The 18194-nt window shown below is 38.1% G+C and overlaps 2 protein-coding genes across 3 annotated transcripts in view; one reads left to right on the forward strand and one right to left on the reverse strand.

Annotated features, from left to right (window-relative positions):
• The window catches only part of MPHOSPH8 (M-phase phosphoprotein 8), a 50878-nt gene extending 47451 nt beyond the window's left edge, over positions 1-3427 (forward strand). The window contains exons 12-14 of the mRNA XM_025996621.2: positions 1546-1673; positions 2508-2591; positions 3089-3427. Coding sequence (XP_025852406.2) covers positions 1546-1673; positions 2508-2591; positions 3089-3130 — 254 coding nt within the window. The 3' untranslated portion in view covers positions 3131-3427. The remainder of the gene's footprint in view (positions 1-1545; positions 1674-2507; positions 2592-3088) is intronic.
• PSPC1 (paraspeckle component 1) overlaps positions 1-18194 on the reverse strand; it is a 107454-nt gene that overhangs the window by 3169 nt on the left and 86091 nt on the right. The window contains exons 10-12 of one of the 2 annotated variants that reach the window (XM_025996623.2): positions 16178-16284; positions 10178-10276; positions 6288-7972 (exon numbers count right to left, since the gene is read on the reverse strand). The gene's annotated coding sequence lies outside the window, so the exon portion shown is untranslated. Of the gene's footprint in view, positions 1-5682; positions 7973-10177; positions 10277-16177; positions 16285-18194 lie in introns of both variants that reach the window. The other variant, XM_072719776.1, reaches the window with a different exon arrangement.

Raw genomic sequence — 18194 nt, forward strand, 5'->3', positions numbered from 1 at the left:
GTTACTGAATGTTTTTTGTGCACATGCAGTGTCTGTGGCCACCAGAAGTCTTCTCTGTTTATCTAAAATGTTACCAAAGAATCATCTGCAGGTAGAAGATCCTGCAAGGTTTTCCTCTGCCTGCTCTGGGAGCTGTTAGAAATGCAAACCCTCAGGCCTCTCCCAGACATGACTCTCAGTTGTCACCTTGGTGAGATGTCAGGTGATTTATGAGCACACTCAAGTTCGAGCAGCACTGACCTTGGTTCCTCTAGAATCTGATTGTGATTAACACCTCATTTGGCTAGAGAAAAATGTTGTTACTGGTACCATGAAACAACTATTAGCAAACTAGGGTCCCTCCTGTCCTTTTCTCTCTGTGAACTTGAAGCGTTTGTCAGAGTAGAGCTAACAAACACCCCTTCCTTAGATCTCAGTCTGGTTAAACAGTACCCGAATGCAGAACTGCTAGTCCCCATTTGGGTCTTTCTGAAGTTCCCACCACTCTCCTCTATGCAGACAGTAATACTCAACCTCCTCTCAGATCAAATGGGGAAAGACAAAGGAGGAGCTTTCTCTATGTTGTCTATGTAGACCTTTTCTTTTGAAGCTCAGCACTCTGGGGGTGGGAGGAAGGGGGTATTGCATTTTAAAGCTAGAGAGCAAAATCAGTATGACAAACTTCAAATAGCTTGAAAGGAGAGGTAAAGAGAGCCAGGGGCACAGAGCAAATAAAGCAAATGGCTCCTTGGGATATTTTTGATGAAGTCTCTTCATAAAAGGAGTGGTTTTTTCATCTGGATCAGTGGTTTTGTTTTTTTTTTTTTTCATCTTAAAGGCTTATCAGAAAGGTCAGAGTTCATAGATTTTGTTATATTAAAAGTATGGTGTTCAGAAAAATGAGTCATGCAGAATATTTTGGATAGTTACTGGAAGCTTCAAGTCTCATGCTGCCCCCCCCCCCCCCAAACAAGTTTTATTATTAACCGGAAAACTTGGAAAAGGCAAAATACTATGTGGAAGAAAATGGACAGTCATTCAAACTCACACCCAAAGACAACTGTCATAGAAATTTACCTCCATAGACATTTACACATTTAGCAGCAATTTTTTAAAGATTGTATTTACTGCAGAGAGCACAAGCAGGAGGGGCAGAGAGAGAATCTCAAGACCACCACCCAGTGAGTGTGGAGCCCGATGTGTAGGGCTCAATTCCCAGACCCTGAGATGATGACCTGAGCCGAAACCAACTGTGCTACCCAGGTGCCCTAGCAGCAACTTTTAAATACTTTTTTTAGACCAAAATTAATGTAGAAAAGCATATTTTTAAATATTTGTTCCATGAGCTGTCAGTAGGGATTACTTGAACAAAAAATAAAAGGGGTCTGCAGTTGAATGCCAGGTAACACTAAATTGGAGGACTCCCGATTGCTCGGTATGCATGGGCATGGTACTCGGGGATACTCCGGGGACTTCTTCCAACACATACAGGTGCACCTTCTGCAGAGTTGAAAGGCGGCCCTGTTAGGCCTGGTATTAAAATGTTTTTACATCTCCCTTATTCAGGCTCTGGCATCCTGCTATTTATTTTCCATGCCAACTTTTTGGGTAAAGAAGTTATTGCTCGGCTCTGTGGACCATGTAGTGTACAAGCTGTAGTTTTAAATGATAAATTTCAACTTCCAGTTTTTCTGGTAAGATTTTTATAGTTCGTTATTGAAAAGTACATTCTTCTAATCTAATCCAGAAGCACAGATGACTTTTGTGTTTTAATAAAATACGCTAACTGTAATTAAACCAGTTGGAAATGAGGCTGTAACCCATAACTATAAAGTAAAATTATCTTAGGTTTTGTCATTAAAAGCCTGGACTTTTAAGGTTTTATATATATGCCTTAACTTACATTTACCATAATGTCTTTTGAGCGTTCTGGTTATAAACTCTTAAGGTACAAGAAACATACTGTCTGATTTTAAATAGTTCACCTTTTCACACCGTTATAATTACATCCACTTAAAGGGAATTTAGGAAATTTTTAAAGTACACCCATTCTCTGTTTCAAATATGTAGAAAATTGGTGTTTTTATGCTTAGTGTTAGTGCTTATAGCTTTAGGGAAACATTTTACTGTAATTTTGATGTATAATAACTATTAGTAGCTATGTAAATTTTAACAAAAAAATAGTCTTGAAGAATCTTTGTGTACGTTTCCTTCTCTAAGAATTCTTTCCTTGGGCTGAATTAATAAGCCCTTAATGTTTATGAAGATTTAAACATGATGGCTGGATACATGCTAATCCTAAAGATTTATCTGGATGCTGTTTTTGCAGATAAATCTTAGAAGCTTTTTTTGCCATCTGTATCATTTTGAAAAATCAAAGGAAAAGTTACCACAGCAAATTGCTTTATATAAAGTATAAAATTTGTGTTCTTTTATGTAATTGGGATCTGCGGTGTTTTTATTTAGAGCGATGCCCTTCAGATGTAGAAGTTTGTCTGAGAAAACACTCTTTGTGGTCTCTCTCCTAGGATAGTCATTTTGTTTACTCGTTCAGCCCTGCTGCAGGCCTCAATAAACTCTTCATAAGGTTGACGGAAGCGCCTTCTGCTAAGGTGAAAATCCTTTCCTCACGTTCAGTGCAGCTATTCCTATTGCTTCACCACCAGAAAAAAATTCCAAGAATGCCGTGTATGCTGTGTTCCTGGTGTGCCTGTCCTGGAAAACACATGATCTCTGGGATAGCTGTGCACCAGAATCTACAGGTGTTAGACATAGACTGTGTGTCATCTCCAGGACTGAGCAGTCAGAGCTGTATTCTCGGGTTTATTTTTTAATGTATGACATATTACGTATTTCTCTAGACTGTTTACTAAACATTTCTTTGTAAAATGAAGCTGGACCAAAAATCTATGTAACAGATAGTACAGTTATATAATAACCTAAAAATCAAATCATCAGCACTTAAAATCCAACATCCTGAATTGATGACCAATTTGAGAACTTTGCCAAACAAGACTGGCAAATCTTGGTCATGCATTTTCCTTCTTCTTAGAAAGGGGAACTTGGTAAGGGATCTATTCTGAAACTTAGGTCTCTCTTCTTTCAACAGGTTAAGCTGCTAATAGGTGCATATAGAGTACAGCTGCAGTGACTAACAGAGTTGGGATGGAGTTCTTTCTGGACCCGTTTTGGGACTCTGGCACAGCGAACACCTCCAGATTTGATGTTTCAACTGTAAACTTCTTGCATTTTCAGGACTGTTATCTGTTACAGGCTCTAAGATGGGACGTGGTGATTCTAATATATTATAAAATAGAGATGTAAGTATTTGTGCCATTGTTCTGAAATTTCAATGTTGTCTGCAGACTGCATACTTAAGTGTTTCCACAATGTGGAATGGTACATAGGATTATTTAAGAAAATTAAAAATCTTTTTTCTAACTTGAAATTTTCTATTAGCCCTGGTGAATTTCTGCGTTAAAAACAGTTGAGTAGGATCCCTGGGTGGCGCAGCGGTTCGGCGCCTGCCTTTGGCCCAGGGCGCGATCCTGGAGACCGGGGATCGAATCCCACATCGGGCTCCCGGTGCATGGAGCCTGCTTCTCCCTCTGCCTGTGTCTCTGCGCCTCTCTCTCTCTCTCTGTGACTATCATTAAAAAAAAAAAAAAAAAAACAGTTGAGTATATGTGATACTCAAGTTACTCAAGCACTAAATAACGTGTGAATTTGCTGCCCTTGAAGGATGATTTTCTAACTTGGTAGGCAGATTCGAGGGAGGAGGTCTGATCTGTTTGTAATATGCAGTTCCCAAAGATGCTGAATTGGGAGGTGACAATGTTGTGTGTTTGCAGTTATCTTGTTCTTATAAATCAGAATCTAAGATACAGCAAAAAATATAAACCGGGACACTGGGGCCTAAAAGAAGATACTAGTTGTGAACTTTTATCCTTGTGAATCCATCAAGTAATTTTCAAAAGCCTGTGCCCTCATTACAAACACTGGAAATTAAAAAGGCCATCCAAGGTTATTTGCCACATAGTGCATCGTGTTAAGTTACCTGTTTCTAGAGATTTCCTACAGGTCTCTCATAGTCTTTTAAGAAATATATGGCAAACTAGTAAGTCCAACTCACTCTGGACTATCGAGGTTAGAATTTTAATGAAAAAAATTTCAGAATGTCACACAGACCACAAACATTCATTGTATACACATTTCAGAGAGACATTTTTACTTATTGCCTTTTCGTACACTGTTCTTAATAAAACCCCAAATGTTGATCTATTTTCTTTGTATCAAGTGTCAGGACTTCAAGGGGATACTAATGTGTAAGTTTTTAAATAATGGCTGGGACTGGAATTTTTTCAGCTATATTGAACCATGTATCTGATTTCATAGCTTTTTAGAAAAAAAGTTAGCAGCAGTGGATACGTCAGGAACGGTCAGGGAAATGGTATCTTCATCTAATACATATAGAAGAAATGGGATTTTTTTTTTTTTTAAGGATTCTATTTATTCATGAGACACATGGAGAGAAGCAGAGACATAAAGAAGCAGGCCCCATGCAGGGAGCCCAATGTGGGACTCGATCCTGGGACTCCAGGATCATGCCCTGGACTGAAGGCAGACGCTCAACCACTGAGCCACACAGGCGTCCCAAGAAATGGATTTTCATGTTTATTTTTTTAAAGATTTTATTTACTCAGAGACAGAGAGAGGCGCAGAGACAACAGGCAGAGGGAGAAGCAGGCTCCATGCAGGGAGCCTGACATGGGACTCATCCTCAGTCTCCAGGACAGGCCGTGGGCTGAAGACAGTGCTATACTGCTGAGCCACCCGGGCTGCCCAAGAAATGGATTTTTAAAGAAAATTTCTATTATCTCAAAATCATGCTTAAGATAGTATCAGCTTTATAAGCACATATTAAAAGGTAACGTAAAAAAAAAAAAAAAAGTAACATACGGTTTATCCAAGAGGTAAGGCCAGGGACGCCAGGATGGCTCAGCAGTTGAGCGTCTTAGGCATGATCCCAGTCCCAGGATTGAGACCCACATGGGGCTCCCTTCATGGAGCCTGCTTCTCCCTCTGCCTGTGTCTCTGCCTCTCTCTCTGTCTCTCATGAATAAATACAAAAAAATATTTTAAAGTGGAAAAAAAAAAAAAAAGGCAAGGCCAGGCTAGAAAACAAGTAGGAAATCTGATGAGTAATTCTTTTAGAAGTTTAGGCTTCTAAACTTAAGAAACTTAAGATAAACTTTCTTCTTTTCATAGTATGAAGGCTAGGAAGTCAGCAAGGATTAAAAAAAAAAACTTGGGGAATCCTAGGTGGCTCAGTGGTTGAGCATCTGCCTTCAAAGCCCAGGACATGATCTCAGAGTTCTGGGATCAAGTCCCACATCAGGCTCCCTGTGCAAAGCCTGCTTCTCCCTCTGCCTGTATCTCTGCCTCTCTCTCATGAATAAATCTTAAAAAAAAAAAAAAAAAATCTTGTACCAGATGAAACTTAATTATGGGAAATTGGGCAAGTTATTTTGACAGAAGAGCAGGGTCATGGAAGGAGGACAAAAGTGCAAGATTACTTGGGCGTAACACAACCCTTGAGTTGTCCGTCTCAGCTTCTACCAGTTTTATGCCAGATGTGGAAGTAAATTATGTAAAACAGTAGTGTCTACTGGGAATTGAAAGCAGAGCCAAACAATTTAATACCTTTTGCTCTATAGTTTGCACACTTGTCCACTCTTAAAGTTCTGGTTTCTTAAGTAGAAGACGACTTGAATTGTATAGAGACTTGCACTTGAGTGGTTTCTTGCTGGTTCTCTGATGAGGCAGCTCATTCCACCAGATACTGACAATGCTGCTACTTTGACATTCAAATAAAGTGTGTACAAAGTGTGAGCCAGATTTCTGTGGAAGACAAAGCAATTCTCAAGGAGCACCTTACCAAATGGTTTACAGATTCGCCTGCTACTTCATTTCAAAACCAAAGCAGTCTTCTTCGAAAGTATACACGATACAGAGCTTTATATCTAAGCCATGGGCAATCTGATTAAGCAGACCATCACAAATGGGATATATCATTCTTTAGCCAGACTCACTGAAAAGCAAATAGTACACATTTTTACTTCCATTTTATCTTAAATTATCAGGGGCACCTGGGTAGCTCAGTCAGTTAAGTATCTGCCGTCAGCTCCGGTTAGGATCTCAGGGTCCTGGGATAGAGCCCTGCATCAGGCCCCTCTGCTCAGCAGGACTCTGCTCCTTCTCCCTCTCCCACCCACTCATGCTTTCTCTAATACATTTTTAAAAATCACCTCTCAGCCATTATTCCAGTCAATATGGTACTGAGGACAACATAACTGAGTCAATAATTTCACTTCTATATCTTCAGATCTAGCTCACTCCTGAGTATGCCTATAATAGAAAGCACATACTTTTTTACCCATAATAGTTTCAAAGAGCAGCGTCTAGTACCCAATACTACCAAAATGTTGAACACTTATAAGGGAGTTCAGTTTGACTCTGAGAACAGGTCATTTTCATACACTGTCTTCCCAAGCCATTCTCACCTTATTCAGTAAAATGTCAGGACGCTGCAATTTGAAGCTTAAGTGCTTTAGAACTGTGTTAATAGGGATCCCTGGGTGGCGCAGTGGTTTGGCGCCTGCCTTTGGCCCAGGGCGCGACCCTGGAGACCCGGGATCGAATCCCACATCGGGCTCCCGGTGCATGGAGCCTGCTTCTCCCTCCGCCTGTGTCTCTGCCTCTCTCTCTCTCTCTCTCTGTGACTATCATAAATAAATAAAAAAAATTTAAAAAAAAAAAGAACTGTGTTAACACTGCTAGCTCTCAAAAATTTATTAGTGCTGGAAGAAGACTTAGCATCCAAAATGTTAACAGTGAAAGGACCTGATAGAGAGCATTTATCAAGCAAGTTTAGTGTCTCTAAAGCAAGGAGGGTAGGTAAATGGAAGAAAGAAAGAGAAAGGAAGGAAGGAAGGAAGGAAGGGAGATGAGCAAAGACCAGGGAAAAGAAGGCTATGTACACCAGAATTACCAAAAAGGATTTATGAAGTACCTTAAAAGAATTTGGAAAATTTTAATATTTTATGCAGTTACTGTTTTATATCCTGTTTCATAAAGCCCTAAAATTGTTTTAAAATTTTAAAGCTTTATTGGTCCAAGTGTTGGCTAAATAAATGAGAACCATTGATAGAACACACACTGCTTTCCTCTGTCCTGTGCTGACTTGAGATAGTTCTCCTTTCAGACCAAATCTGGGATTCTAAGCCTTGTATCTCCAAGTACAGAAGAGCGTAACTAACTAGTAAGCTAGAAAAGTGTAATTACAATGAGGAGTCACAACTAAGGACCAAATTAAAATCAGGAAATAGTCCTTTGCCCTCATCCAAAGCTCCCAAGAAGCCCAGTCAGCTGTAATCTAACCCACTTCTATAATACTGGGCATCAGTTTAACTTGGAAGGAAGGAATTTTCCATTACTCTAAAACTCTGCCTTGCTCATATCCACCATTCTTTGCTTTTTTTGGGCTAAAATATATATGGCCGTAGTAAAACAGGATTCTTCTCACAACATTGCCAAATTTCATGACTAGCTCCTTATCTTGGGACCAACCCAAAGTTATAGGCCACATGGGTGGTAAAAAAAAGAAATCCCTCCAATGCTTCTCACAGGAAGTTGAAAGGGGAGTTTACTGGCTATTATGTATTTGTGGGTTACTACCGTACTACTCTCCATGGCAGAGACCACACCAAGGGGTAAGTATATATCTTAACAAAAAACTGAATGATAATGGAAGTTTGCACTATTCCAGATAGTATTTTAACCAAAGAAAACTCCATGAGGCATAATGTCAAATGTTAGGATACTCATATATCCATAGTTGTTTATATGGAGTAATAAATTCACAAATGAAATAAGGTTTGTTTTCTGGCTTGTTTCTCCTCTGTCTTTATAAGCATTTCTCCCACAAAATGACCTGAAAAAAAAAAAGATAAATTCTTTGTTAGCAAACAGAAATTAGTATCTATTGTATATATTCTATTGGAAACAGAAGTTTGTTACAAAGAAAATAATTTGCTAGGCTACAGTCACTAGTAACAAACCTAAAAACACATTCAAGAATTGAATTAATACACTGGACCTGTATTTCTTCAGTAATCTATCTCTCTGAAACTAGTATCTTGTTGTGAGCTCATCTTGAGATTAAGTGCTGGAAGAGTTAAATATGTTAATACTTAAAAAAACAGTGGCTCTGAAAATGCAGTCCCCACACCAGAGCAACACCAGGCTGTTGGAATTCTCGGGCTCTGTAAATCTCAAACGGGCTCTGTAAATCTCAAACGGTGGGTCTGTGTTTGAAATGAGCCCCAGGGGGTTCTGCTACTTCTTGAAAACATGAGAAACATTTTAAAAAGATAACCTGAAGATACTGAATTTTTAATAAGACTTCTGCATTTTATTAACTTCTATAAACGGTAAAAGTTAGTATCTTCCTGAAATGAACCACTTTCTTTTCACTAATATATCTGTGATGAAAAGCAGTTATTTTAAATACTATTCACCTCTTCCGAAATCAACTTCAAATTCCTAAAGTTCCAATGACAAATCCACCTGACAAGCTAATAGCCACATAATGCCACAGCTTTGATCTGTGGCGCAGTTAGCCTCTGCACATTAAGTTTTTTCCACTTACATACTTTGCGATTATTTCTTCATATTCTAAGTAAAGAACACAAATTAAGCAATTTGAAAATTTAATGCCAACAAAAGGTCTACAGAACATACAATACAAGCATTCTCTAATTTCAAAAGGCAATTCTAATTTTTTAATAAGTAATTCTCTAGATTGGTGGCTCTCTGATGAAAACCGTTTACCTGGATGGCTTTTCTTTTTTCTTTTTTTTTTTTTAAAGTAGACTCCACACCCAGCATGGAACCCAATGGAGGGCTCCGACTCACAACCATGAGCTCAAGACCTGAGCTGAGATTGAGTTGGACACTCAACCAACTGAACCATCCACCAGGCACCACCCCACTTACTTTTTAAACTAATCTCTACACCCAAGATGGGGCTTGAACTCCTGACCCAGAGATCAAGAGTCAAGTGATCTGACTGGGCCAGCCAAGCACTCCTACCTGGAGGTCTTTTAAGAAATAAGACACTGCATTGCTGGATCCCACCCTCAAATTCCTGTTTAGTAGCTAGACCTGAGAATGTGTATTCTTAAGCTCCTAGAGGGTCTAGGGACCAGCTTTGAGAATTCCTATTCAAAGTTAATATTCTAGAGTTGGATAACAGAATGCAAAACAGAACTCTCACATTTTTGTGCTGCATGGGCATCAGATACCTTAAAAGGGTGGAACTGCTCAAAGTTTCCAAGTATGTCAGCGTGCACTCAAATCCCCTGGGATCTTGTTAAAATGGGCAAATTCATTTGGTGAGCTGTGTGTTGAGATTGCACTCTCAAGAAGCCGGTGAGGCTGAAGCTCCTGGTCCCTGGGACTACTTTTCTAGTAGCAAGAACAGAAGAGATTGTATATCATCACCAGATAATGTGATTAGGAAGGACACATCCTTAAAATAATACTTCCTGGATCTATTAGGATGGCAGTATACTGTCACTGGAATTGTGTCATAAAGGTCACAATGTAAATATTTCAAAAAATTTTGTATCTAACAAAATACTAGGAAAATCATTACCTATTTACAAAAGGGTAGAAATCAGCAAGGAAGATAGAGAGCTAGTATCATCCCTAGTATGGGTCTGAGTTTATGATATTAAATCATTTTTAAGATTACACAGTTTCCAAGAAACTTAAGGCTAAAATTCTAGACTTGGGATCACTAAAAACCCAGAGGAAGGTTTTTTCTTAAAGACGTGTTTAATATGTGATTTCTACTCTCAGTTCATTTTTCCCTGAAGATAAATACTAACCATGAGGAAAGACAGGGCAGTTTGGAGCTAAACATCGCCTCCAACTTAGAGAAAAGGGCAGTGATCCTGGTGAGGCAGAGCAGAGGTCTTGGCCGCCGTCATAAACTATTCATTAACACTCCACTAATTCAAAACATGGGACAACACAGACTCACGAGGTCAACAGAGTCAGGATCAGGCGGGGGGGAGGGGTATGGCTAAGGAAAGAGAAGCAAGGAACACTGTCTTAATAGACACTGACTGACCTGAAAGGGAATACTGACACCAGCATTTCCTATCTCTGAACTTGATTCATGCCAGAAGCCGAAATTCAGGAAGCTTCATCCATGTTTTCTTTCACCTTCCTAGGAATACAATAAAATCAAATTTAGCCAGTTTCAGTAATTAATAAAGTGAAAGAAGTGTTAAATCTATATAAATATAAAGTTCTTAACAGTCATCAGTTTTCATTCAGTGAAGATTTTCCTTTGAATTCATAATTCTTGGAGATGAGCGGACTATTCAATTTTTATGTTCTGGCATTAAATACTACTACATCCTAAACCTTGAGTCTCCAAGTCTGCTAATAATTTTAAAATATTAACAGCCTATTTTGCTAAATCCTTCCTTTTCATTTCCATAGATAGGCCCTCTTGTCTGCACTGGTGATGCCTCAGCATACCAGTGCTTGATATCTTGTAATCCAAAATTCTACAGAGGATCCTGATTTCTATTCTAGAGTACTTTATTCTACTTGTACCAGGACAGGCAAATATGTCTGCTGTGCTCAATCAGAAAAAAAGATTCTTAACTACCCTAGTAATCCCTTGGACCAATGTTCTCCAAAGACTATTAATCCCAGATTTTCCACTGGAATACAGTTTTGGGTATATTATCCTTACAGAATGCTTTTTAAAACCTATCTAAAAGGTTAGTACAATGATAACACAATTAGAGATTAGAAATATACAAGTTTGCGCTCAATTTTTTAAACTGTTAGGGTACATGACCCCCAAATACTGGAAATATCTACCCTAAATTAGCACTGTTTTCAAAACTCATTTGGGTCTCAAATTTGCCTGGACATTGGATGGAGTATGAACCTATTTATAGCAAATTTGCATGTAAAAGAATATGAACATGAAATTCTGCATGTAATTTAAGGGGACTCCAAATGATCCAACAGTACCCATGGTCTCAGTTATAAAACCTTAAAACGTTTTTTCAAACAAGACATACTACAAATCAAAAATTGTCTTTTATATATTTCCACCTACAAGTATTCTACTACAAAGGATTCTTGTGAGGTTATCCATTAGCAAAGTCACTGAAGATTCTTAGGTTAGTTTGGTATATATCTGTACTTCTGTATTGCTTTGGTAAAGTGAAGGCAGATAAGAAGAGCCAGAAGCCAAACTGTACAACTGGATTATTAATTCTTATATTATTAATTCTTAATGATACAAGAAATACTAAAAATACTATCTTCTGGGGATCCCTGGGTGGCTCAGTGGTTTAGCACCTGCCTTTGGCCCAGGGCATGATCCTGGAGTCCCGGGATCGAGACCCACGTTGGGTTCCCGGCATGGAGCCTGCTTCTCCCTCCTCCTGTGTCTCTGCCTCTCTCTCTCTCTCTTTCATAAATAAATAAGTTTTTTAAAAAAAATACTATCTTCTCAACTTTTCAAAAATGTGAACCTGCAGTTTACAAAGCATTCATTACCTATATTATCTAGAAACGCCATCTCTAGAACTATTCAAGTTTAGTTGCCAATATTTTGTCTTTAAAAGGGTGGCTTAATATCTGAATTCAATACTCAAAATCACTACCATTCTGTTTAAAGTGGTCTTATAAAGAAATGACCAGGTTTATTGTAAACTGGGCTGTAATGACCATTAAGAAAAGCATTATAGTGAGCTATGGCACATGTACGGCCATTCCATGATACTCCCAGTTTGGATCTGAAGTCCATAAAGTCCTAGAAAGTTAATACACAAAGACAGCTGATAACACACATTTCCTGATGCTCAGCATCATAACACCTGTCTCAGAGTGATACTGTCAAATACTGGGGGGGAGGGGCGGCAGCCAATAAGTACATTAAAAGAAAAGGTCTCCCTTAACTGAAATCTTAAAGCATAACTGTAACAAGACTACATGATACCACTTTGGATGAAATTGGTCCATTTTTTATTTTAAGAGAAAACTGCATCAAAACTACACAAGTTTATACGGATTTTACCCTCCCTGCCAGAACTATGCACTGTTGAGAGTGAAAAGATGGCTCCTCTAAACTAACACCCTAATACTTTTCATATAGTCAGAAATGTAAATACCCATTAATACCACATATGCTTTTCTGAGGACTTTTCTTAAAGAATAAAACATTAAAGATATGGAAAGCCCATTCTTAACAATTATGTAACAATGCACCTAACATTCTCCCCTCTTGGAGTGAGAGAAGATATCCTTTTCCAGTGACTACACAAGTCTACCATCATCCTTACCTTACATATAATTTGTATTATGTAATACATAAATTATAATAGAAGTACATTCTAAGAAAGAAATGTATAAAATATAGATTATACTTCAGCAAGCATGAGGGGTGAGCAATACTCTCAGTATTGCTTAGTAATGGTTCATATTGAAAAACACCTTGCCAAAAATAATGTAAAAGGTAGTGTTTCCTCTAAAGTACATTCCCATGGTATCAAACCCTAAAGGAGCCACACCTTTATTGACACGCTCTGCAGTGGGGTTTCCCTTCCAAGGAGCGTATGTTCTGAAGTCTGAGGTATGGAAGTGGGAGGATATCCATGTTATCAAACATTACCATCAGAGCGTGCTTATATACAAGAGCGCTCACAACTCAATCTGATCCTTTGCTTTCACAACGAAGACACAGACCACAATACTGGCTGCTAAAGCAATAAATAAACCAAATGGTATCATTATAGGCAATTCACAACAATGAAAATATGTAACATAATCCTTAGTGAAGTAATTTTATTTCAATGTTAACAGGTTTTCTTTAAGCAACACAGAATTTATCTTCAGGTGCCTGTGTGGCTCAGTCCGTTAGGCGTCCAAGTCTTGATTTTGGCTCAGGTCATGATCTCAGGGTCCTGGGATGAAGCCCTGCACCAGGCTCCTCGCTCAAGTAGGGAGTCTCCCTGAGCATCCTCTCTCTCCCTCTGCCGCTCCCCTGGCTTACTCAAGCACACAGTCTCTCATTCTCTCTCTCAAATCCTTAAAATAGTAATGATAATAAATCTCCGAAGAGTATAGGGAAATACTGTGTGATTAATGAATAACATACCCAAAAATATTAGGCCAAAAATTTAAAAGCCATCATCTCCCAAAGAAACTTGAGTAAATACCCATGAAAGAAGCAAATCTCTACAACAATGGACAATACGTCTACAAGTTCATCTTTTTGATGTAATACAATTTCAAGTGATGAACAAATGGAACAATACAGTCCATTAACTGAACAGTTAGTTGAGAAAAAGATACAGAAAGTTTCTCAACATTTAAATTTTCACGGACTCTTTTGGCCTGAAAATTGGCAATAAGGGGCTCCTAGGTGGCTCAGTCGGTCGGGTATCTGACTCTTGGTTCAAGCTCAGGTCATGATCTCAGGGTCGTGGGATCCACCCCACATTGGGCTCTCTGCTGTGTGGAGCCTGCTTGTCCCTCTCCCCCTTCCATTAGTTCTCTCACAAATAAATCTTTTTTTTGTCAGTAAAATATAGCAAACTGAGGGCTTTTTGTTTTTTAGTCAACCCGTGTATCTTCTACCTACATTAGCCTGCCAGACATCATAATAAAACTTAAATTATATAATAACACCTATTATCCAACTGATATTTTACAAAAAGCAAAAGTCCATAATATGAACATTCAATTCTGCATTCCCTTATCATCTGGCTTTCCAGAATTCTAATCAAGATACCCAATTTTTAAAATTTTTTATATTTTTTCCCAATTTTTTAAAAAATCATAGGTTATATATAGGTCAATGAGTTTTACAATAGACAAGTGATGAAACCACACAGCCTTATGATAGTCATTCCCCCCTTACCCCCAGGTACACTTTCTGCAGTTTCAGTTACCTATAGTTAAAGGTGGTGTGGAAGCAGATGACCCTCTTCTGAAAAGTCAGAAGGCTGATTGATAATAACCTAATGCTACTTCACCATGCCTACACTGTTCATCACACTTCAGCTCATCACGTAGGCATGTCACATCATCACACAAAGATAATAGTACATTAAACATTTTGAGACACCATACTCAATATTATTTTTATTACTGTATAGTTAAAATTGTTCCATCATTCGTAATTGCTGTTAATCTCTTGTGCCTAATTTGTAAATTAAACTTTATTAAGGTTACATAATACAGGAAGAAACATAGTTATTTATAAGATTTGGTACTATCCACAGCTCAGGCATCCCCTGGGGGTCTTCAAAAAGTGTTACCCTCTCAGCTAAGTGGCGGGAGGGACTACTGTATAAACAGCAATGAGGGTATGAAAGGCAAAATGCATCACATAATAAGGTATCTGAATGGGCAAAAAGTGTATGAGAAGTTACTAGGGAAATGTGTATTAAAAACCACAATGATGCGCAAGGATGCAGAACACAAGAGAAATCACATACACTGCTCATGTAAAAGTAGGAGAGACACTGTGGAAAACTGTTGGCAGTTTCTAAGAAACTTACACATCCCCTATACTCAGCAATTCCACTCCCAGATATTTTCCCCAAGAAAAATGAGATGTGTGAGGTGTGTGAAGGATGTGTACAAGATTGTGCATAGGAGCTTTATTAATAATAACCTCAAACTGGGATCTATCCCAAGAATCAATAGGAGACTGGATATAAAAATGTGGCATATCCATGTACTGGTATACTATGCAGCAATGAGAAAGGAACAACTGCTGATATATGCAACACAGAATAAATCTCTAAAACACTATATTGAATGAAAGAAGCCAGAAGCAAAGAGTATATATTCTATTATTCCATTTACATGAACTTCAGAAACAGGCAAAACTAATCTATGATGATCAAAATAAAACAGAGGTTGCCTCTGACGCAGGATATACTAACTAGAAAGGGGCCCAGAAGTTTATGAAAAAAGTGGCTGCCAAACCAAACTCACAGATTTAAGTGACAGGCTATTCCAAATCTTTAAAAAGCAGCATTTTAAGGTCTATTTTTTTCAAAGATTATTTAAGTAATCTCTACACTCAACATGGGGCCCAAACTCACAAACCTGAGATCAAGAGTGACATGTTCCACAGATGGAGCCAGCCAGGAGCCCCAGGATTTTAAGTTTTTTAAATTAAAGAATGAGAAAGAGATTATTTTAAAGTTCATATAACAACTCAAAATTAAGAAGTATCTATAAAAAGGTTGTGTTTGAGTAAATAGGAATTATCATTTATAAATACATAAAGATTTTATAAATCTTTATTTTTTCAGCTTTATTGAGGACAACTAGGTTTTTCAGGAAAATAATTTGATACACACACACCCACACAAACACCATCTTTTTCTCCAAAGGCCGTAACATTTACTGCCATTATCAAAGAAATGTAAAATTCAGCAAAGACTCAAATGAAATCTAATAAAGTACAAATTGATGACTTTTATCATACAGAATTCATGACGTCTAAGAAAAGTTGTAACTAACTCACAGTTTCAAGATCTCAGACCTGTATGTATTTTAATTTAAAAAAAGAGAGGGAGAGAGAAAAGAAAAGGAAATAAAAGGCAGCATTATCTTCTTGTGATCACCTAAGATTTCTCAAGCACTCCTTCCCCAAAAGCCAAAGATAATGTATCTGATCACTGCATAATCAGAGTTAAGGTTTTTATGTTTTCTCTTTTAAAGTAATCTCTAGGGGATCCCTGGGTGGCGCAGCGGTTTGGCGCCTGCCTTTGGCCCAGGGCGTGATCCTGGAGACCCAGGATCGAATCCCACGTCAGGCTCCCGGTGCATGGAGCCTGCTTCTCCCTCTGCCTGTGTCTCTGCCTCTCTCTCTCTCTCTCTCTCTGTGTGACTATCATAAATAAATAAAAATTTAAAAAAATAAATAAAGTAATCTCTAAGCACAACATGGGACCCGAACTCATGACCCTGACATCAAGAGTCTGAAGTACCCCAAAGTTAAGTTTTAAAACAAGTTGCAGTACAATAACAATAAATTGCACTTTCAGTTCAAGATAATAGATGGTTATTATGAACTTACCTGTATGGCTTCCACTATTTAAAAGTTCAGTATTTCAAGAAAATTATTGCCACATCAAAGAATCCATTATTTAATGTATCGACCAGTTCATATATAATGAAAAAGCACTGGAAATGAATTAGCAAATAATATTCAAGTTTATTTTTCACCATATACTTAAAACCATACAAAATAACATGTTACTTACTTTGAACATAAAATCATCTTAAGAGGAAAAACATTTCTTGCAGATTCCATCCCCTGTTCATACACAGTAAATATCAAGTGGTTACACTGGGGAGAAATTACTCAAACATTATGTAAGTATAATCTGCACTATTATGTGTTATCTATTTAAATTGATTTAAATATAGGGTAGAAAACAGGTGCTAAACTAAGTCAGTGATGAAAATACTATGTCCCGGACATGTATGCCAGGATGGCTGGATGCCAACCCATGTTCTAAAAAAGGGTTTTGAAAAGTCTAAAAACAGACGAGTTCAAAAATTTTTGTCACATTTTAAAAATGTGCAAAATTTCCTGTTTGATTACCACCAGCTATAAGAAATTAGGCTGCAGAAACAGAACAGAAAACACAAAAACAAGGCATAAAAGTCATTAAATCTCAATTCTCAACTTTTTATGCCTCCACATCATTTGTAAATACAACATACTCTTATCAGCAAAAGCTCCAGATACCTGTACTGTCTCATCAGAGCCCAAGAGGACTTCACACCTCTCCTTGGCAAGGAATTACAGGGTCTGAATGGTGTGTGAATCTCAGAACTCCCTGCAATTCCCATCAGTCCCATTTTAAACCATATTTGCTACTCATGTTATTTGCCATTTTCAGTCACCATCAGGGTTTGTTAAACATTCCCAGTAATTCTTCATTCATTATATTCAATTTTGAGACAAAACTGTGAGGTATAAAATCTCATTTGGGTTCTGCTAATAACATTCAGTATGATCTTGGAAAAACAACCTGTTCACTAATGCGACAAACCGCAGTAAGCACCTATAGGAGAGTCCTGATGCCTTAGGGAATTCACAATAGTATCCCTCAATATCTTGGAGGGCCCAAGATTTGCCTATTAGATAAGAATTATTTAATGCTAACAGAAACTTTAACTGAACATGTTCATAGACTAATAATCACCACTATGGTAGAACACAAACTAGGTAGGTTTTTAAAAAGACTCCCCAGTAAAAAGTATGGACCAAAAGGCACAAAATATGGCAGTACATTCCTATTAAGGAATAAAAAACAAAACTGATATAAATCTGGAGTTTTGGCCATTCTAAATTCTGTGATTTTTTTTTAAGATTTTATTTATTTATTCATGAAACAGAGAAAGAGAGAGAGGGAGAGAGAGGGAGAAGCAGGCTCCATGCAGGGAGCCTGACATGAGACTCGATCCTGGGTCTCCAGGATCAGGCCAAAGGTGGCACACTAAACCGCTGAGCCACCCGGGCTGCCCAATTCTTTTTGATACTTATACCCAAATGACTAAAAAACAAACTTCAAACGGTAACAAGAGGTTTAAAATCAGACAAGTTTCATATTTACCAAGGGTCATTTATTTCCTTCCTTCATTTCAGTGGGTTCTATAGGCAACCTGTCTTTGTAATGTGGAGGGCACACTGTTCCCCAAGCTTTCAACAACCTCATATGTAGACCTACTTTATGACCATTAATGCTACATCCATTTATTCTCTCTTCCCTCTTTTGTTCTTTCTACTCTTCCGCATCTCTTTATATTATAATCTTTGTAGACCAAGCACCATTACCTTTCACCTCCCCTTACTGGTCTAATTGGCTCGCCTTTTTATTCTAGCTCTCCTGGAGTCAAATCTCCATGAGTAGCTAAAACACTTTTCTAATACATAAACTCTATCATGTCACTACCTGGCCCAAGCCTTTATGATGATTTCTCATCAAGAAAAAAATCTCAACTATTTACTGTGGCACACACTACTCTACATCTTGCGTTCTCAATGGGGTAGTATTGCCCCCAGAGGGAGATAGTGGAGCAGG

This window comes from Vulpes vulpes, chromosome 9 (assembly GCF_048418805.1).
Source record: "Vulpes vulpes isolate BD-2025 chromosome 9, VulVul3, whole genome shotgun sequence".
Classification (NCBI taxonomy): Eukaryota; Metazoa; Chordata; class Mammalia; order Carnivora; family Canidae; genus Vulpes; species Vulpes vulpes.